Below are 22874 nucleotides of genomic sequence, written 5' to 3'. Positions count from 1 at the left end.
CCCACATTTTATATACTTTCTCAACGGTTTTGAATTCAATTTCTTTACCCATGCAGTAGGGATACTGTCAATTTCACAGAGTCATTATGAAGATCAAGTGAGAAACTTAAAGTTATTAGTACTAACCCTAACACATAGCAAGGGATTCATAAACTATTAGTTTTCAGCATTCGTGTTGGTAACTAAGCTGGGTTTATAAATAGAAATAAAAATTATAAACCTGTTTTCAGAGTTAGCCACTGTATCTCCCCTGGCCCCTTCCTGGATTACATAGAATGTCGTGGTTGTATATTTCTTTGTCTGGAGTTGAGGATACTCCCAACACTTCATATCCATTACCACATTTGTCAGGAGTTCTCGAATATAAACTTGAAAATTGAGTAATTTCCTTGAATTGTTTATGGCCTCTCAGATGATACTCCTTTAAAGTTGAGTGGCGTAACAGAAGCAGGTGATTATTTATTTAATTGTGCAGTTACAGTAAATGCAACTCATTTCTCAACATAAGTGGGTAAGTGCTACCCTGGGTTGGGCTGGATTTAAAATTCAAGGGAAAGCCCTCAAATAAGCACAGGAAGCACACATCTCCCCAGGATAAAATGCCTATCACCTGGTACATCTTGGCCTGTGCATAGCATTGGTTTCTGCCAGGATCCTTTGAACCAGAGGGACACTATGGGGTACCACCTAATCATGAAGGTGAGTGTGAGGACTCATTCGTTGATAATCAGATTCTCTTTTTCCTACTATGTGTGTTTGCTTGCTGAAATTATGGGTCAGAACCCCATCATATGGGCTATTCCTTTGATAGTTATAGTATACTCTTTTGGCAAGTCATGTTTTTAAAAAGTTACAGTGAGGAATCTTGGGAATCGAGAGTGAGAAGGTGGAGGAATTCTCTGAACAAAAATAGATTTTAAAGTATAGACTAGAGAAAACCAGAGCAGGGTGAATTGGAGCGAAATCCTCGTGGGTAGTAGAGTTTTAAAACAGGAGAGAGGAGGGAGAGTCAGTCGCGGAGAGCTACCTTAAAGTTGTAGGTGAGCACTACCCTATCGCTGTAGTTGAGAACCGGTACTAGGGAGCTTGGGTTTGTTTCTGTCCCTCGCAAACTGTTATTTTTGAAATGTTTACCGACTACCTCTGATGTTCAGTTTGCTTATCTGTAAAGTGGTGGTAAGACCAGCTCTACAGGGACTTGGAGGCAAGGGCACAATTGGTATAATGTAATCAGCACCCAGTAGGTTCTTAGTGTTACAACGTGGTTGTGTCCTTGCCAGGCTTGCTGCTGGCCATTTAGAACATTCTTCCTTGGAAGCAGCTCATTACCCAAGTGGGCTCACTGACTCTGAGACTGAAATGCAGATATCTGACGTCTCTCACTTTTATCCTGGAAATCATTCCACACCCTCATATGAAAAGTAAGGAGACCATTATTAAGTTTAAATTGCCAATATTTGACTGAGCTTGACTTATGAAAGTAGAAATTTCATATAACGTAACCTAAAATATAATAGATACAATATACTTTACATGGTTTTAAATATTTAAGTAATTATGAAACAGACATAACTAGCCTATTTACTTCAAAGACCCAGGTAAAAATACCTGTGTAAGTGCTGTTGAAAGATAAGACCATTATTATTATTTCAGGATCCAAATCAGCAATTAAGAGAAGGAGGGGGAACTAGAAAGATGGCTTAGATGGTACAGTGCTTGCCACACAGGCACAAGGACCTGAGTTCAATTCCCTAGAGCCCATATAGAAAATCTGGGCACAACAGTACACAGCTGTAATCCCAGCACGGGGGAGGCAGGGACAGGAAGATCCTGGGACTCTGCCCAGGCAGTCTATCTGAATCGTTGAGCACTGCAACAGTGACAGACGCGGATGGGATAGAGAGAGGGTATAGCATTGGCTGCTCTTCAAGACGACAGGTTTTTTGTTGTTTTGTTCCTGTTCCCAGAACCCACATGGTGGTTCACAGCTGTTTGTAACTCCAGTCCCAAGCCATCTGGCTACCCATTTGTAGCCTCTGCAGGTATCAAGTGTGTATATAGACGTAGATGTGGGCAAAATATTCAAACATAATTTTTTAAAAAGGTGGACTCATCTGTTGAGTGTTGGCCTCTACATACATGCTCACTCGTGCGCACATTGAACCTATCACACAGCAACAAAGTTATGGGAACAGGGGACAGTTTTTCTTTAAGCAAAAGAAGAAAAAAGAAGGATACACCAGAGCCTGTGAGGAATTCTGAGGTACTGTACTCAGTACTGTAGTCAACCCTACTGGGTTGGGCAGCCCGATGCTCTTAAAGGTCAAGAAAACAAGTGTGAGTGACCATGAAGGTTGAGACTTCACACTGTGGGGGTTCGGGGGGTGATGAAGCCATCAAGCAAGTTACTCAGCTTCACTCAGTGTGCTGGCTGGTTTTGTGGGTCAACTTGACACAAGCTGGAGTTATCACAGAGAAAGGAGCCTCCCTTGAGGAAATGCCTCCATGAGATCCAGCTGTAAGGCATTTTCTCAATTAGTGATCAATGGGGGAGGCCCAGCCCATTGTGGGTGGGGCCATTCCTGAGCTGGTGGCTCTTGGTTCCGTAAGAAAACAAGCGGAGCAAACCAGGGGAAGCAAACCAGTAAGCAGCATACCTTTATGGCATCTGCATCAGCTCCTGCCTCCAAGTTCCTGCCCTGTGTGAGTTCCAGTCCTGACTTCCTTTGGTGATGAACAATGTGGAAGTGAAAGCTGAATAAACCCCTTTCCTCTCCAACTTGCTTCTTGGTCATGATGTTTTTTGTGCAGGAATAGAAACCCTGACTAAAACACTCAGTCCCTCAGAATTTCTCACAAATTAATATGACGTGGTTGATAGTTTTACTCTACACAGTAGAGTATTGTCAGCTGGCAATGGTTGCATGGGTTGTGAACAATTAACTGAATGGAAGAAAGTACAAATGGACAAAGTTCGGCATCTCAGAGCCAACCTTGAGTGAGATTTGAAGTGCCAAAAGTGTCGTGTGGAATGGAGGGTTGCTAGGGAGGAGAACAGCTGCCCCTCATGGTCCTTCACTTGTGGCATGTGATGGGATGTAGGGAGGCAGAGACAGCAGGCAGGAGACTCTCCCACTTCTCCTCTCTCACTTCATCCCGGCCTTTGCTTAAAGCCAGCAGTAATTGTTCGGGTTGTTTCCTCATCCCTGATGGTGGCTGCCACAGGGTTATGTCCTTGGTGGTGTAGTCAGTGAGTTTGAACGGGAGTCATGGCATTGCTGAAGATGCTAAGGGTCCACCATGACACATCCATGGTACCGCTGGGAAACTCTAGTTGTCTGCCCTATACTTTGTTCAAATGCGTTTCCTGTGAGTGAGAATGCCAGTTTCTGGGAAGGGCTCTTTCTCCAAAGACCAGTTAATACCAAGCTGCTCCATTTCAAAGTGAAGGTTGTTGACCCAGGATCTGGAAACGTTGATGGTTCTCTCTGGGAGCACAGTGGAATCTTCGTCATTTTCCTATGATGTTCACCTCACTTAAGCCTCTAAGAGACCCGTGAGGGATGGATTGTTTAAGACAAGAAGTCCCAGATCCCTTGCCCTAGGCTTCCCCTTCTGCCAAATCTGTAATCAGAGAAAACCTTCTGATTCTGAGCAACCTGGAAAGGAGACTTGGTTTTGAAGTATTTTCCCCAAGGCTGTGGTGTCATCTTGTGGCTGCCCTATTAGAATCTATTACTCTGGTGACAGAACATTTTGTAATTTCCCCCAATAAATAGTCCTGGATAAAAACAAACTGCTCTCTGCCTGTCTCCGTCTCTCTGTCTGTCTCTGTCTCTGTCTCTCTGACTCTCTCTCCTCACCACTGTGTGTGTGTGTGTGTGTGTGTGTGTGTGTGTGTGTGTGTGTGTGTGTCTAAGCGTTCCTGCCCAGGAGAGCATGTGAAGGTCCCTTGGCATCCTATTCTATCATCATCTATCTCTCCCTTGAGACAAGGTTTCTCATTGAAAAAAATCCCCAGAGGACAAACAAACAATAGAGTAAGGGTCCCTGTCCTGAAGGCGTGGTTGGGTCTCTACAGTCATTACTTTATATTTCTTCTTAGTTGCTCTGTGTCTTCCCTGCACAATTATGATCACCAAGGAATATTTAAGGTCATGGTTCATTCTCTGACTCTCCAAGGAGACCCAAGACTTTTACTCACTTTGGACTCAAACTCTCTGGAGGAATTACAGCATGATAGTCATCAGTAAATAGCAGCTCACTCATTGGTAGCTTGAAAAAAAAAAACTACTCTGGCTGCCCTCTCTGTCTTTGTCCCTTATTAAGAAGCCACAATCCAGCTCTTGGAAGTCAGAGCTGGGCTCTTCTGTTCCCAGTGCTGAATGAATCCAAGGAATCCAGCTGCTGCTGTCTCAGTTTCTAGAAAGTCACTCTCCTCAACTGTGACTTCTCTAGCCTCGCTTCCAGGTGGGCTGGTGCTGGGAACTGTTTAAAGCTTCATTTTAGACTCTCGCAGATAACAGGTAAGTGTTCTCATAATAAAGGAATAAAGTGAGAATCAGTATTAATTTCAAATACCATATGTTAAAATTTTATTTAACGTGAAATAGCCATAGATTTAAGCATGGAAAATAACTTATTGTCAACAGTTTTAGCTTTTTATAGATATTGGTTCAATTATTGGGCTGGTAGCATCTGTTTTTATAGAATGTCCATATCTGGCCCTCCCTCCAACTCCAACAATGCTTTTGAGCATGTAAGTGGGAACAAAGACAAAAAGACATGTTTTTAATCCTAAAACTAGAAACAGATTAATAAATTAATAAATTTCTAACAATGAGAAACATTGCATTATTATGTAATGATTACATTTTTTGCCTCTTTTTGAGTTTTTTGTTTTTATCTTGATAAAGAACTTTAATTTTATGTGTGTGTGTGTGCACGCACACACACACACACACACACACACACACACACACACACCTGTATGTGCACCTGTGGAAGTCAGAGAACAACTTGCAGTAGTTAATTTCTTCCATGATGTAGAACCTGGGGATTGAACTTGAGTTGTCACACTTGGCACCAGATGTCTTTCTTTACCCACTAAGCCATCTTGCTGGTCCACATGATAAAAAATTTAAAGACATATTTATTCTTCCTTGAGAAAACAAAGATTTCCCTTGATGTCTGATGCTCATTTATATCCAAGAGGCTGCATCCTGAGCAAAGACGTTGGTTCCCCAGAGAAACATTAGGCATAACCATTGCTGTTCTCCAACCAGTCATCCGGCCCTTCACTGAGGACGTTTTCATTACTCAGCTTTGTGAATGGAGCTTGTTTGCTGCTTAAACCGCGCATAAACTTGCTGTGATGGGTTAGGATGTTGTTGAGGTCACAGTTGACCTTAGGCCCCAGCCTCCTGAATGCTGGGTTACAGGCGCGCTCACCACTCTTGACCATTTCTATTTCTGGAGATCCTCGTCTCATGCTGCTTTGTTTACGTATTTTCATCTGGTGGGTACTTTGGTTGCTTATACATAAGAGACTTCTATCCCTGTAGCTTTCTCCTGAAATTTGCACTGCTTGTCTTATCTAAAAGCCTCCCCTTGCCCACATCCCACAATCTGTCACAGGAAAACACAGCGTTTATTTCTTCCTACGATGAGTTGTCTTTACGTTTGCCTAGTCTTTAGGTTCTCCTAGCCCAGAGCTGGCATTAATTTTATTCCTTATTAACGGCTATGCTACATAAGCGGTACTACATAACCATATCTACCATGTAGCAGCGCGGCACTGAATAGGCTTCAGTCTCGCAAAGCTACCGGAGTGAGGGGAAGGCAGAAGGTATGTTGCTAAGCACCATTCGGGCAACTCTGTGGACGAGGTTCAAAGGAATGCTCTGTGGGTGTTCAGGGAGGGCATCTTGGCATAGATTGGCCTTGAAATGAGTCTAGGAAAGTGATTAATTTGCTGGGAATAAGGATGTGGTAGGCAAAACAAAATGTCATGATCTCTTTTTCTGTTACGCCACAGTCATCGTCATCACAGAAACGTCTAATAGCAGATGGGCAGGGATTTCTCACACAGCAAACAATTGATTCTGTAGCACCCGATGCCAGAGAGACGTCCTCTAACCCAATTCAGCTCTGATACCACATTCCCAGACATAACATCACAGCCCCCAGTTGGAGGTACAAACCCTAAGACTGGCTCCCTGTAAATGCATCTGCTAGTTCCAAGCCTTGGGTGGTTTTATTTGTGCCTTTGATCAACTGACTATAAACCATTACATTACATTATTACAGCTTCCTCTTTGGGTTTGGCCAATTTGCTTGAACAACTCGCTGAACTCAGAGGAGCAGGTGTATTGGGTTATTTATTGAAATACTATAGAAAATATACAGATAAAGAGATGCATAGAAGAAGGTGTGGGGTAGAAGTGTGGAGCTCCTAAAGCCTCCAGAAGTCTCTGCATGTTCATCTGTCTGAGAGCTCCTGGGGCCATGTCCTTTGTGTTTTCCCCTTTATATAGGAAATTAATTGCTATCCCATTAGGTGGGGAAATCTAGCAAGTCTGAGTGTAAAGACTTCCTTCCTCTAGGAAATGGAGTGGGCTCCCTCTGCAGTGACAAGAGTTTTATGACTGCAGAAGGACAGGTAGGGTCCTGCCTAGTAGCAAGATAGAAAGGCGGGAGAAGCTGGTATGGTAACTCAGCACTTACAGTGGCTGAGGCAGGAGGATTGCTACTGTGAGTTCAATGTCAGCCTTGGACACATAAAGCTCTTAGCAAAACTAACCCTAGTTACAGTGTGAGAGCCTGTCTCAAGAAAGAAAGCAAGAAAGGAAGAGAGGGAGGGAGGGAGGAAGAGAGGGAGGGAAGAAGAGAACATAAAGAAAAAAAGGTAGGGAAAATTGGAATTTCTGATACAGTTTCTATGACATCTCAAGAAAGACAAACTTCAGTTTCTATGGCCTGCCTTGGGGAAGGAGTTATGAGCCAAGAACTAGGTAAGAAACCAAAATATCATGTATCATAATTTTATAATGGGAAGGAGCCTTGGTAGGCAAACAGTTTGGAGACATGAAATAGGGCAGCATTTCTGGGAAGCCTGGGTTATTCAATTTGGCCCAGGGCTCAGTAACTGAGGCAAAGGCTGTAGTCTGGTCTCAGATCTGTACAGATGTGTAGTACCTTCTGCCTGCTGCAGCTCTGCTCTTGGTGGTAGTTTGCTTAGAGTATGCATTGTAAGTGGTGTGGACTGTGAACAAAAGAGAAACCCATTGCCAGTACACATCTTTAAAATGGGTACAGGGTGGATGTAATAGAAAAGATCTGTGTTGTGATGGACAGTCATTGGGATGGGGTGGCATGGATGCGGTGGGATGGGATGGGGTGGGATGGGGAGGAAATGAAGCTCCTTCCTGCCCAAATACCTAGAATCTGTCAATGGAGTAGTATTGTTAAAGAGAGACAGGAAGCAGCCTCTCACTTGACTGATGGCATTTTGAAATCTCTCTCCAGCCTCTAGGTGTGAATTCTGGGACAATGTGGATCTTGGCACTGTGGCTACTCCCTCTACTCTGCAAATTCAGCCTAGCAGGTAGGTTAGCCTTTCATGGATCATGTAGTTCAGACGTTTTTGGAGAAGAATTTTTAACTCTGGAACAAAGTGATTCTGAACATCCACAGATGAACAACAGAATCCAAGCCAGTTTTAATGTACGTGGGTGCCCATGCATGGGCACAAGCTTGCATTGTGTGCTGACAATAGAAATACTTTTACATATGTAAATTTGGAGAGATGTTCTGTCACATTCTTAAAGGAAGCAATGACCTCATAAAGATCAAGCGCATTCAGATATGTCCAACATCTATCTGGTCCACAGACTGCATGCGTTTCAAGACAGCTATGAGAGACCCAACACATTTCCAGATCCTAACATCATGCCACAGAGTCAAAGGGGTAGACAGCCCAAGGATAGCTATAAGCATTGCCCAGCATAAAACCGTAAACTTACTTTATGAAATAGGTTTTCCTGGGGTTAGGGATTTAGCTCAGTGGTAGAGAGCTTGCCTAGCAAGCACAAGGTCCTGGGTTCGGTCCCCAGCTCCGAATAAAAGAAAAAAGAAGAAGAAAAAGAAGAAAGAAAAAAAAGAAATAGGTTTTCCTTTTTTTTTTGTAACTCAATGATGTGGTTCTCAAGAATGAAATTAGTACATGACAGTTTCTTGTGCCAATGTCAAAGGGTTCGTCATACCTAAATCATGTCAACCTAAAAGCAACTTAGTTTATCACAATCTATGTTGAAAAATTAAGATAAAAAATCACTGTGGGCTAAATAATGAAAGGCAAGGAGTTTACCAGCAATTATTTCTTGCATGTCAAATGGTCGAGGCTAGCCCCATGGCCATTTCCAATCTTAAAGTGCCAAGGAGGTAAAGTCTGCCTGTGTTCAGGAAGAAGTACCGATACTGAAGAACATTTAATCCTTTCTGTCTAATTACCCATGTCTAATGTCTGTGTATGACAAGCAACAAGCTCTGAACGAAGGTAGCCCATGCGAACAGCCCTGGATGAGTAGAAAATAACTTTTGGAGCCATTTTTTCTCTCCTGACACCTGGTGTCATTTTTTTTTTTTTTTGGTTCTTTTTTTTCGGAGCTGGGGACCGAACCCAGGGCCTTGCGCTTCCTAGGTAAGCGCTCTACCACTGAGCTAAATCCCCAGCCCCGGGTGTCATTTTTATTTCTGGAAACTACCTATGTGATTCCCTCTGCTTTTGGGTTTTAATACATGCTCACCAAAGCTGCTGCTTTGAAAGCTGGCTTTAATGGAGTAAAATTCACATATCTGACAGCTGTGTTGAAAACAGTAAGATCCAGAGGCTCTTGGTTTGTTCAGTAGGGTGACCTCTAGAGGGTGACCTATGTAGTGTGACCTATATCCAGTGTTAGGGCTAGAAAGGCTCAGGAGTCAAGAATGCCTGCTGCTCTTGCAGAGGACCATAGTTTAGTTCCTAGCAGCTTACAATGACCAGGACCACAGCTCCAGGGGAGCACAGGTCCTGCTCTGCCCCCCCCCCCCACTGCAGGGACTAGTACTTACGTGTACTTGCCCAACACAGGTACACATAAATATAAACCTTTAAAACAGCCTACAGTCAGTTTTAGAACGTTTTCTTTATACAAAAAATGAAACTATAGCCATTAACAACCATTTTCCTTTCATTTATTTTTTCCATGCTTCATTTTTTTAATTGGATATTTTATTTATTTACATTTCAAATGTAATCCCCTTTCCTGGTTTCCCCTCTGCAAACCTCCTACCCAATCCCCCCTTCACCTGCTTCTATGAGGGTGCTCCCCCACCTACCCACCCACTCCCATCTCACTGCCCCAGCATTACTCTACACTGGGGCATCAAGCCTTCACAGGACCAAGGGCCTCCCCTCTCATTAATGCCAGATAAGACCTCTTCAGCTCCTCAGTCCTTCCCCTAACTCCTCCATTGGGGCTCTGGGATCAGTCCAATGGTTGTCTTTGAGTATCTGTATCTGTATTGGTCAGGATCTGGCAAAGCCTCTCAGGAGACATCCATATCAGACTCCTGTCAGCGTGCAGTTCTTGGCATCAGCAATAGTGTCTGGGTTTGGTGTCTGTATATGGGATGGATCCTCAGGTGGGGCTGTCTCTGGGTGGCCTTTCCTTCAGTCTCTGCTCCACTCTTTGTCCCTGTATGTCCTTTAGACAGGAGCAATTCTGGGTAAAAATTTTGGAGATGGGTGGGTGGATATGGTCTCAACAGGTTCTCCCTCCCCTTTGGGGGGTATTTCTGCTAATGTCACCCCCATGGGGTCCTCGGAGCTCCTGCTTTCCTAGCATCTGGGAATTTCTGGTTGCTACCCCCAGTTCCCCATCCCCATTGCTACACACCTCTGTTCAAATTCCTGACTCTCTGTACATCTCCCCATCTCCTCCATACCTTATTCTGCCCCCTTCCCCCTCCCCGTCCTCTCTTCCTCCCAAGTTCCTCCCACCCTCTACTTCCCTTGTTTATTTTGTTCCCTCTTCTAAGTAAGACTGAAGCATCCACTCTTTGGTCTTCCTTCCTCTTGAGGTCTATGAGTTGAATCATGGATACTCCAATCTCTTTGCCTAATATCCACTTATCAATGTGTGCATGCCATGTGTGTTCTCTTGTGACTGAGTTACCTCACTCAGGATGATATTTTCTAGATCTATCCATTTGCCTGCAAATTTCATGAAGTCATTGTTTTTAATAGCTGTGTAGTACTCCAATGTGTAAATGTACCACATTTTCTGTATCTATTCCTCTATCGAGGGACATCTGGGTTGTTTCCAGTTTCTGGCTATTACAAATATGGCTGCTATGAATATAGTGGAGCATGTGTCCTTACTACATGTTGGAGCATCTTTTAGGTATATGCCCAGGAGTGGTATAGCTGGAACCTCAGGTAGTACTATATACAATTTTCTGATTGATTTTCAGAGTGTTTGTACAGCTTGCAATCCCACCAACAGTGAAGGAGTGTTCCTCTTTCTCTACATCCTCGCCAGCATCTGCTCTCAACTGAGTTCTTGATCTTAGTCATTCTGACTGGTGTGAGGTGGAATCTTAGGGTCATTTGATTTGCATTTCTCTGATGACTAAGGGTGTTAAACATTTCTTTAGGTGCTTCTCTGCCATTCGAATTTCCTCACCTGAGAATTCTCTGTTTATCTCCGTGCCCCATTTTTTAGTAGGGTCTCTGGAGTCTGTTTTTAAATAATTTATTTATTTCTATTTTATGCACATTGCTATGTCTTTGCTTGCATGTATGTCTGTGTGAGGTTGTCAGATCTGGGAGTTACAGATGGTTGTAAGCGGCCATGTGGGTGCTGGGAATTGAACTAGGGTCCATCTGGAAGAGCAGTCAGCACTCTTAACCACTGCGCCATCTCTCTAGCCCCTTCTCTGGAGTCTTAAGTTATTCTTGAGTTCTTTGTATATATTGGATATTAGCCCTCTATTAGATATAGGATTGGTAAAGGGCTATAAGAATGGATCAATTTGCATTCTTCTATTTTCCTTTTCTCTCCCCTCCCTGTCCCCTGGTCAACTACTAATCTCTTTTCTTGTCTGGCCCTATACACTTGTACGTCGCTGGCATTTAAGAGGAACTTGCATTTTAGCTATTAGTATGTATCCTTTCACCAGTGTCTTTCTATACTTCCTCACCTCCAACCACGCACACCTCCAGTACCTTCTTCTGTGCGGTCAGCTTTTGAAGGAACACAAATGAGACTGTGTAATATTTATCTTTCTTTGTCTCTATTATTCCATGGAGAGAGAGAGAGAGAGAGAGAGAGAGAGAGAGAAAGAGAGAGAGAGAGAGAGAGAGAGAGAGAGAGAGAGAGAGAGAGAACGTGTCTGTCTGTCTGTCTGTCTGTCTGTGGAACTGTGTGTCTGTGTGGAGTGCATGAGAGGAAATCTTTGTCACCAGTCACCGTCCACTTTTGAGACTTTTTTCCCATCTTTATTAAATTGGGTATTTCTTATTTACATTTCAAATGTTATTCCCTTTCCAGGTTTCCAGGCCAACATCCCCTTAACCCCTCCCCATCCCCTTCTCTATGGGTGTTCCCCTCCACACACTCCTCCCATTACCGCTCTCCTCTCAACAATCCCGTTCACTGGGGGTTCAGTCTTAGCAGGACCCAGGGCTTCCCCATCCACTGGTGCCCTTACTAGGTTATTCATTGCTACCTATGAGGTCAGAGTCCAGGGTCAGTCCATGTATAGTCTTTGGGTAGTAGCTTAGTCCCTGGAAGCTCTGATTGGTTGGCATTGTTGTTCATATGGGGTCTCAAGCTCCTTCAAGCTCTTTCAGTTCTTTCTAAGATTCCTTCAATGGGGGTCCTGTTCTCAGTTCAGTGGTTTAATGATGGCATTCGCCTACATATTTGCTGTATTCTGGCTGTGTCTCTCAGGAGAGATCTACATCTGGTTCCTGTCGGCCTGCACTTCTTTGCTTCATCTATCTTATCTAGTTTGGTGGCTGTATATGTATGGGCCACATGTGGGGCAGGCTCTGAATGGGTGTTCCTTCAGTCTCTGTTCTAAACTTTGCCTCCCTATTCCCTGTGAAGGGTATTCTTGTTCCCCTTTTAAAGAAGGAGTGAAGCGTTCGCATTTTGGTCATCCTTCTTGAGTTTCATGTGTTCTGTGCATCTAGGGTAATTCCAGCATTTGGGTTAATATCCACTTATCAATGAGTGCATACCATGCGTGGTTTTCTGTGATTGGGTTACCTCACTCAGGATGATATTTTCCAGTTCCATCCATTTGCCTCTGAATTTCATAAAGTCATTGTTTTTGATAGCTGAGTAGTATTCCATTGTGTAAATGTACCACATTTTCTATATCCATTCCTCTGTTGAAGGGCATCTGGGTTCTTTTCAGCTTCTGGCTATTATAAATAAGGCTGCTATGAACATAGTGGAGCACGTGTCTTTTTTATATGTTGGGGCATCTTTTGGGTATATGCCCAAGAGAGGTATAGCTGGATCTTCAGGTAGTGCAATGTCCAATTTTCTGAGGAACCTCCAGACTGATTTCCAGAATGGTTGTACCAGTCTGCAATCCAACCAACAATGGAGGAGTCTTCCTCTTTCTCCACATCCTCGCCAGCATCTGCTGTCACCTGAGTTTTTGATCTTAGCCATTCTGACTGGTGTGAGGTGAAATCTCAGGGTTGTTTTGATTTGCATTTCCCTTATGACTAAGGGTGTTAAACATTTCTTTAGGTGTTTCTCAGCCATGTGATATTCTTCAGCTGTGAATTGTTTGTTTAGCTCTGAACCCCATTTTTTAATAGGGTTATTTGTCTCCCTGCACTCTAACTTCGTGAGTTCTTGTATATTTTGGATATAAACCCTCTATTAGTTGCAGGATTGGTAAAGATCTTTTCCCAATGTGTTGGTTGCCATTTTGTCCTAACAACAGTGTCTTTTGCCTTCCAGCAGCTTTGTAGTTTTATGAGATCCCATTTGTCGATTCTTGATCTTAGAGCATAAGCCATTGGTGTTTTGTTCAGGAAATTTTCTCCAATGCCCATATGTTCAAGATTCTTCCCCACTTTTTCTTCTATTAGTTTGAGTATATCTGGTTTGATGTGGAGGTCCTTTAAGCTTTGTACAGGGTGATCTGCATTCTTCTACATGCTGACCTCCAGTTGAACCAGGACCATTTGTTGAAAATACTCTCTCTTTTCCATTGGATGGTTTTGACTCCTTTGTCAAAAATCAAGTGACCATAGGTGTGTGGGTTCATTTGTGAGTCTTCAATTCTATTCCCCTGGTCTATCTGTCTGTCTCTGTACCAATACCATACAGTTTTTATCACTATTGCTCCGTAATACTGCTTGAGTGCAGGGATAGTGATTCCCCCAGAAGTCCTTTTATTGTTGAGGATAGTTTTAGCTATCCTGAGTTTTTTGTTATTCCAGATGAATTTGCAAATTGTTCTTTCTAACTCTATGATGAATTGGGTTGGAAATTTGATGGGGATTGCATTGAATCTGTAGACCGCTTTTGGTAAAATGGCCATTTTTACTATATTAATCTTGCCAATCCATGAGCATGGGAGATCTTTTCATCTTCTGAGATCTTCAATTTCTTTTTTTTCAGAGACTTGAAGTTCTTATCATACAGATCTTTCACTTGCTTGGTTAAAGTCACACCAAGGTATTTTATATTATTTGGGACTATTATGAAAGATGTCATTTCCCTAATTTCTTTCTCAGCTTTTTTCTCTTTTGTGTAGAGGAAGGCTACTGATTTATTTGAGTTCATTTTATACCCAGCCACTTTGCTGAAGGTGTTTATCAGGTTTAGTAATTCTCTGGTGGAACTTTTGGGGTCACTTAAATATACAATCATATCATCTGCAAATGGTGATATTTTGACTTCTTCCTTTCCAATCTGTATCCCTTTGATTACCTTTTGTTGTCTGATTGCTCTGGCTAGGACTTTGAGAACTATATTGAATAATTAGGGAGAGAGTAGGCAGCCTTGTCTAATCCCTGATTTAGTAGGATTGCTTCAAATTTCTCTCCATTTAGTTTAATGTTAGCTACTGGTTTGCTGTATATGACTTTTACTATGTTTAGGTATGGGCCTTGAATTCCTGTTCTTACCAGGACTTTTATCATGAAGGGATGTTGAATTTTGTCAAATGCTTTCTTAGCATCTAATGAAATGATTGTGTGGTTTTTATCTTTCAGTTTGTTATTATAGTAGATTACATTGATGGTTTTCTGTATATTAAACCATCCCTGCATACCTGGGATGAAGCGTACTTCATGATGGATGATTGTTTTGATGTGCTCTTGGATTCGGTTTGCAAGAATTTTATTGAGTATTTTTGCATCAATATTCATAAGGGAAATTGGTCTGACATTCTCTTTCTTTGTTGGGTCTTTGTGTGGTTTAGGTATAAGAGTAATTGTGGCTTCATAGAAGGAATTCGGTAGCGCTCTGTCTGTTTCAATTTTGTGGAATAGTTTGGATAGTATTGGTATGAGGTCTTTTTGAAGTTCTGATAGAATTCTGCACTTAACCCATCTGGACGTGGGCTCTTTTTGGTTGGGAGACTTTTAATGAGTGCTTCTATTTCTTTAGGAGTTATGGGGTTGTTTAAATGGTTTATCTGTTTCTGATTTAACTTTGGTACCTTGTATCTGCCTAGGAAATTGTCCATTTCCTTCAGATTTTCAAGGTTTGTTGAATATAGGCCTTTGTAGTAGGATCTGATGATTTTTTGAATTTCCTCTGATTCTGTTGTATTATCTCCCTTTTCATTTCTGATTTTGTTGATTTGGACACACTCTCTGTGTCCTCTGGTTAGTCTGGCTAAGGGTTTATCTATCTTGTTGATTTTTCTCAAAGAACCAGCTTTTGGTTCTGTTGATTCTTTGCTTAATCCTTTTTGTTTCTACTTGGTTGATTTCAGCTGTGAGTTTGATTATTTCCTGCCTTCTACTCCTCCTGGTTGTGTTTGCTTCTTTTTGTTCTAGAGCTTTTAGGTGTGCTGTCAAGCTGCTGATATATGCTCTTTCTTGTTTCTTTCTGCAGTCACTCAGAGCTCTGAGTTTTCCTCTTTGCACAGCTTTCATTGTGTCCCATATGTTTGGGTATGTTGTACCTTCATTTTCATTAAATTATAAGAAGTCTTTAATTTCTTTCTTTATTTCTTCCTTGACCAGGTTATCATTGAGTAAAAAGCATTGTTCAACTTCCATGTATATGTCAGTGTTCTTCCCTTATTGTTATTGAAGACAAGCTTTAGCAGGTCTTATAGGTCTTTAGTGGTCTGATAGGACACATGGGATTATTTCTATCTTTCTGTATCTGTTGAGGCCTGTTTTGTGACCAATTATATGGTCAATTTTGGAGAAAGTACCATGAGGTGGTGAGAAGAAGGTATATCCTTTTGTTTTAGGATAGAATGTTCTATAAATATCTGTTAAGTCCATTTGGTACATAACTTCTGTTAGTCTATGTCTCTGTTTAATTTCTGTTTCCATGATCTGTCCATTGATGACAGTGGGGTGTTGAAATCTCCTACTGCTATTGTGTGAGGTCCAATGTGTGCTTTGAGCTTTAGTGAGGTTTCTTTTATGTATATAGGTGCCCTTGTATTTGAAGCATAGATATTTAGGATTGAGAGTTCATCTTGGTGGATTTTTCCTTTGATGAATATGAAGTGTCCTTCCTTATCTTTTTTTGATGCCTTTGGTTGAAAATCAATTTTTTTCGATATTAGAATGGCTACTTCAGCATGCTTCTTCAAACCATTTGCTTGGAAAGTTGTTTTCCAGCCTTTTATTCTGAGGTAGTGTCTGTCTTTGTTTCTGAGGTGTGTTTCCTGTAGGCAGAAAAATGCTGGGTCCTCTTTACATATCCAGTTTGTTAATCTGTGTCTTTTTATTGGGGAATTGAGTCCATTGATGTTGAGAGATATTAAGGAATAGTGATTGTTGCTTTCTGTTATATTCGTGTTTAGATGTGAGATTATGTTTGTGTGCTTGTCTTCTCTTTGTTTTGTTGCAAAACAATTAGTTTCTTGCTTTTTTTGTAACTTGCCTCCTTGTGTTGGGCTTTACTGTTTATTATCCTTTGTAGGGCTGAATTTGTAGAAAGATATTGCATAAATTTGGTTTTGTCATGGAATATCTTGGTTTCTCCTCTATGTTAATTGAGAGTTTTGCTGGATACAGTAACCTGGGCTGGCATTTGTGTTCTCTTAGGGTCTGTATGACATCTGTCCAGGATCTTCTGGCTTTCATAGTCTCTGGCGAAAAGTCTGGTGTGATTCTGCCTTTATATGTTACTTGACCTTTTTCCCTTACTGCTTTTAATATTCTTTCTTTGTTTTGTGCATTTGGTGTTTTGACTATTATGTGATGGGAGGAGTTTCTTTTCTGGTCCAATCTATTTGGAATTCTGTAGGCTTCTTATATGTTTATGGGCATCTCTTTCTTTATGTTGTGGAAGTTTACTTCTATGATTTTGTTGAAGATACTTATTTGTCCTTTTAGTTGGGAGTCTTCCCTCTCTTCTATACCTATTATCCTTAGGTTTGTCTTCTCATTGTGTCCTGGATTTCCTGTATGTTTTGGGCCAATAGGTTTTTCCATTTCACATTATCTTTGACAGTTGTGTTGATGATTTCTATGGAATCTTCTGCTCCTGAGAGTCTCTTTTCTATCTCTTGTATTTTGTTGGTGATGCTTGTATCTAAGACTCCTTGTCTCTTCCTTTGGTTTTGTATTTCTAGGGTTGTCTCCCTTTGTGCTTTCTTTATTGTTTCTATTTCCGTTTTCAATTCCTTCACCTGTTTGATTGTGTTTTTCTGTAATTCTTTCAGGGATTTTTGTGTTTCCTCTCTAAGGGCTTCTACTTGTTTACTTGTGTTTTCCTGCATTTCTCTAAGGGAGTTCTTTATGTCTTTCTTAAAATCCTCCATCATCATGATTAAATGTAATTTTAAATCTAGATCTTGCTTTTCTCGTATGTTTGGATAGTCAGTGTTTTCTTTGGTGGGAGAATTGGGCTCCGATGATGCCATGTAGTCTTGGTTTCTGTTGCTTGGGTTCCTGTGCTTGCCTCTTGCCATCAGATTGTCTCTGCTGTTACCTTGTTCTGCTATTTCTGATAGTGGCTTGACCATCCTATTGGCCTGTGTGTCAGGAGTGCTGTAGACCTGTTTTCCTGTTTTCTTTCAGCCAGTTATGGGCACAGAGTGGTCTGCTTTCAGGCGGGTAGTCGTTCCTGTCCACTGGCTTTCAGCTGTTCCTATGGGCACGTGTCCTGATTCTACCAGGCAGGTCACTTGGAGCAGAAAAGTTGGTCTTACCTTTGGTCTCGGGCCTGAAGTCTCTCTTCAGGGCTAGATTTCAGCTCTCCTTGAGGGCAGCAACCACAAGGGCCTGCCCCTTCTTCTGGGTCCCTGTGCACAGGGGACCCTGATGTTGCTAGGTGTTTTCCTCTAGAGTCAGAAATGTGGGCAGAGTTTAGTCTCCTCTGGTTTCCCAGGCATGTCTGCCCCTCTGAAGGTCTAGCTCTCCCTCCCACAAGATTTGGGTGCAGGAAGCTATTTGACTGGGTTCGTTCAGATCCAGGTGCAGTCTGAACTGCAGGGCTCCTCCACCTTGACTGCTTACTTTTGAGATTTTTAAAGACAAATTTTCTCACTAGCTTGGACCTTACCACATAGTCTAGGCTTGGATTACCTATGAAACCTGAGGATCCATATCCTCACAAGCCCCGTATTATATACGCTACACACTATACACAACGCATGCAGCAAACACACAGACACGCATATGAATACACTCCTAATCTCTTAAGAGATAAGGAGTGAATCAGTCAGCAAATGAGTTATTTCTCTTGGGAATATTTGAATGACCCTTAGTTCATCCTCTATGATACTTTCCCTGTGACATTTGTGAAATGTTCAGGCTGTTAACATTTGGCTTGCTGTTCCAAGGGATCCCCAGGGACGTCTTAAGTTGTGTGGACCCTTTGTGGAATGTGTTAATTCTGCACCTTCTTATCTCCATGTAACATGTGCTATTACTTAGGTCTAGTTCAGTTCATTTTGGTCTTGTTATGCATCTAAACTTGCAAGTCACTGTCTTTGTCATGGTTTTTCGTATTGAAGCTGTGAAGATAGAAATGCTTACGGAACTACTGAGTGGTGGGGATAGATGTAGAGCTTGTGAGAGGCAGTCAAAGGAAGGACAATATGGAAGCATCTAGCTTTCGTTCATTCTCATTTGTCACTGTTCAGGGTCTCCTTTGTCATGTGGACATACATAAACTTTTGTATCTGAGTCCTTTAAAAACCATGAATGTCAAAATCTAAACAAAGGGATGAATGTGACTCATCCTGGAGTGCTTTACTGTTGCCTTCCTGTAAACAGTAATATCTCTCTGAAAGAGTTAAGATACAGAGAGCATTGCTCAGGTATTTCAAGGACTAGAACACCCCTATTTTCAGTGATTAAGCTAAATCAAACAAAGTCCCCTGTCGACTGGAAGAAAAGTCAGGTAGGAATAGAGAAATAGGGGGAGTTGAAGAGCCCTAAAGGCTATTTATTAGCCCTACCTCACTTTCTTCTTCTGGTTTCCAGCATCTTTGGGTTAACTCAGTCTTTCTGGAGCAAAAATTTCCACTTCCAGAACTCCTGCTATTCTCTTGCTCTTTCTTCTGATGGTGTCTGAGCATTAGAGTAGAATTTGTCTAACACTAGACTGTAGGAATGGGTCCTTATGTTCCACTGGTCTTCTCTGGCCCATCTGGTATTGATTGCCCAGTCTCTCCTCTGTTGGTCACTGTGTGTCAGTTGGCGTTAGCTGAGCATTGGGTTATCATGTTTGTATCTATACCATGCCAGGGGCCAGCCCTGGCATTAGTCTTCTTTCTTGTGTTGGTTCTTCTTGAGGCAGTGGAGGAGGAAGAGCATCGGTGGAGGGTAAGACTTTGTCTTACAATATATGGGGGTAAAACTTTGTCTTACAAGATATTTAGGGTTGTTGTATAATAACAAGTTTACTTATCTAAATCTAAATTACTATGTTACTGTAGCTGATTTACTTATCTATGTCTAAGTTGCTATGCTCTACTACTGTAACTGACCCACCTTCTGTGTTCCTCTGAGGCCAAAAACTGCAGACTCTGGCATTTAGCACCTCATTCTAAAACAGCAGGAGATAAAGTAGAGAATTAATTGCTAGAGCCTTTTCCCTTTTGTCCCTATGCCTCTTGCTTGTCAAGCTAGGGGGAAGTTTGGAGCAATAAACTTCTATTGAACCAAGAGAAGTGAATAGCACTTGCAGAAGGAAAAACTTTTACATAGGCAAATATGCATAAACTTATATAAGTTCATATATAGATTGATAAATGTACATTTATACATTTCCATTCAATCAGTTGGGCCTAGCTTACATGAATTCTCACAATTACATTCTTACACATACACATGCATACATTCTCACAATTACTTACTTATACACATCCATACTTACATATGCATATAGGGCAAAGACCAAGCACCGGTGCAGAAAGAACTCACTCATTCTGGACGAAAGATGAGCTCCAATCTTTATTGCACAGAGAAAGAAATAGTTTCTACCCTTTTAATGCTAAATAAATTAAACCCAAGTTTGTGAGCGAAAAAGACTTGTTCCTTTTAATAAGACTAAAACTGCGTTACTATTGAGAAATGACCTGTTCTGTCCCATGGTAAGGAAAAATCTGCCTGCTCCTTCTGCTCTCTCCAAGTCTCTAAGTTATTCCACTCTGAATTTCTTCTCAGCCCAGATCTTTTTTGCTCAGTTCTCCTGAGCACACTTCTTCTTAGCTTAGTTCTCCTTCACTCAGTCCTCTCCAGCTCAGTCCTTTCCAGCTCAGTCCTCCTCCAGCTGTCTTCTCCAGCTCAGTCCTGACTCTTCTCTTTGTCCTCAGCACTTAAACATCTTTCAGAATACATGATCGCATGTTACAAATTTCACCACAAATTCACATGAAAAGTCAAATCATAAATTGAAATAGAAGTTTACAATAGAGAATGTTTACATGCATATTCATCAGAAGTAATTATCTGGTTAACCATCCATCACCTGTCACAGCTCCACAGGTTCACTGAAGGGTTAAAACCATAACTAAGTTATTAGTGAAGTTTTGTATAGATAAACCTGGTCAATATTTTATCCTCTGCCCTAGCACCTATAATAAATCATTATTTCCCTTTTTATGACCTTTGGTTAATTGTTTTACAACCTCTTGGAATGTGCTCTGAGTAGGAGAATGTCTGGTTACTATCTAAGAGCAATTAACTGGTGACACTTGGGAGACTGGCAGAGTTCTCACTGTAGTTTTGACTGTCAGAAAAAGACTTAATAGCAGTCCCACTATAAAAGAGCTTAATAATCACTGATATAACTTTAGGAATTCTTATAGGATCATCATTAAAACTAAGAAGTCATCTATTTGTCTATATAGCATCACTACGAGACAGTACATCTTTGAGATTTGCAGAGATCTGCTCCAAAGGGGCGTGCTATTACTTAATGATTGTTATATGTGTTTAATAATAACAGGAAAAGCATTTTAATAGCAGGAATCTTTCCTAAAATGAATCCCTTAAAGCCTTGCTTAATAAGGGTGAACCAGTCACAGATTATATAATAATCTGAGGCTGGTCATCTCAGGAACCATCTCTCCAACCCATCCTTTTCTATTTCTTGTCAGATAGGGACTTCTTTTAAAGCATTAAAGCTTTTATTTAATATGTGACTTAAGTTGGTTCCTCTCTGAAATATACCTTCTCTTAAAGACTATTACCTAGTCAAACATTCAAAAAATAATAGTAGGAGTTTATCAGCTGAACACTGCCCTTAGTATAAAATTGCCCTCAGCTCTTGCATTTGTGTATGTATTAGAAATTCATCGTTACCTGCTACAGCTGATGAACCCACTTCTCAAAAATAATATATTGATATAAAAAAACACCACCCAAAACAACACACACTCTAAGATTACAAAGGAATCTATATATTAGAAATAAAAATTCCAAAAACAAAAATTTATGACACTTGTTCTAAATAGTAAGATCTAATGGTTAATTTATGCCCAATAGTAAGCAGATCTAATCACTACCTTAACCTAGAAATTGTAACATTGTGTTTTATATGTCATGCTATCTACAACTGAAGTAAAATGTAAAAATTAATAAGTTTTAAAAGTCAAAGGTAATGATTCTGTTTCTACAGTTTGTTGACTACATTCGTGATGAAATCAAATTGTACATAAGTCAGTGAAAAATTAAGATGTAATGTCACCTCTCTAGAGGCCATGGGACCTAGAGAATGGAGCCAATAACTGAGGTGGGTTGAAGCCTCATTCAGTAGCTGACTTTACTCAGAGCATCAGACAATTTATACTCTGAGGTTGATAAGGGTCACCTGAGTAAAGGGTCCAAACACAAGGATAAGCCACATTGTGTCACAAACATGTTTTCCCATAGAGACATATGAAAATGGGTCCAGTTGAAATGATTGATCTGAAGTAAACTCAGTCCCATTCACTACACCTGGGAGGAGCATGAAAACACATTCCATGCTTTGAAGGACCTGAGGTCACAAGATTCCTGTTTTCTTGGAGTTGTTTCATAAGTACTCGGAACTTTCCTTACACAACGCCATTCTTGGACCATATTCTGACAATGTAATTCATTCCCACTACTGTTTATTAATATGTAACTTCTCCTATTTGGGGACCCCTTAGGGCACTAGACTTTTGTTCTGGATGAGAAGTATGTGCTGTTCCTGTCCTGCAGGGAACTACCAGGAACGTCAGCTGCAGACATGCAAACATTGTCCAAAAAAATACTTGAATTTTTTTACATCTGTATCTATAACCCGGTTATTCAGAGGGGTTCGTTTGATGCCTTGCTTAGTACTTCACACACATCTCATGTTTACTTTAAATATCTTTTGCTTCTAAGTGAGTTTTTGTAGTTGTTGTTCTTATTACTGTTTTGTCCTTTGAGACAGGGTTTCTCTGTGTAGCCCAAGATGTCCTGAAACCAGGCTGGCTTTTCAATTCAGAGATCCTCCTGCCTCTGCCTCCTGAGTGCTGGGATTAAAAGTGTGCACCACCACTGCCTGGTTCTTCCTGCTTATTTTTATTAGGACTATAAAATGTTTGGGGTTTTTTGTTTGTTTGGTTTTTTTTTTTTTTTAAAGTAGACATCTCTTTAAAGGCAGTCACTGACATAAAAGACTTCTCCTAAGTCTGGTCAGGACAGTGGTTCTCAACCTGTGGGTTGCAACCCCTTTCACAAGGGTGGCTTCAGATATCCTGCATATCATATATTTACATTATGACTCATAGCAGTAGCAAAGTTACAGTTACAAAGTTCCAACAAAAATAATCTTATGGCTAGGGGTCAATACAAGGAACTGTATTAAAGGACTGCAGTATTAGGAAGGTTCAGAACCAGTGGATCAGGAAAATCTACTCTACGTAGCAAATGCGATTTGGAAGGCACTGATTAAAGTGTGGAGTGCTAGCAGTGGTTCTTGTGTTCTAAAGTTGTAATTCTGTGACTTTTCTCCAGGTCTACCACCTAAGCCAGAGAACATTTCCTGCATCTTTTACTTTGACAGGAATCTGACTTGCACTTGGAGTCCAGAGAAGGAAACCAATGATACCAGCTACACCGTGAGGATGACTTAGTAAGTGTGGGAAGTATGTGTGTGCTCTCAGTGGGGGATGACTTAGTAATTGTGGGAACTGTG

General features: G+C 41.2%; 1 protein-coding gene across 5 annotated transcripts in view; it reads left to right on the top strand.

Annotated features, from left to right (window-relative positions):
* Window positions 1-22874, top strand: part of Il31ra (interleukin 31 receptor A) — a 96514-nt gene that overhangs the window by 30354 nt on the left and 43286 nt on the right. For 2 of the 5 annotated variants that reach the window (XM_087634308.1, XM_087634314.1), the window contains exons 2-3: window positions 7528-7606; window positions 22694-22811. In XM_087634308.1, the coding sequence (XP_087490434.1) occupies window positions 7552-7606; window positions 22694-22811 (173 nt within the window). In that variant the 5' untranslated portion in view covers window positions 7528-7551. 5 annotated transcript variants of the gene reach the window in all.

This window comes from Rattus norvegicus, chromosome 2, assembly GCF_021556685.1.
Source record: "Rattus norvegicus strain SHRSP/BbbUtx chromosome 2, alternate assembly SHRSP_T2T, whole genome shotgun sequence".
Taxonomy (NCBI): Eukaryota; Metazoa; Chordata; class Mammalia; order Rodentia; family Muridae; genus Rattus; species Rattus norvegicus.
Note: the sequence above shows the minus strand (reverse complement) of the source record. Positions and strands in the feature narration are given on the sequence as shown.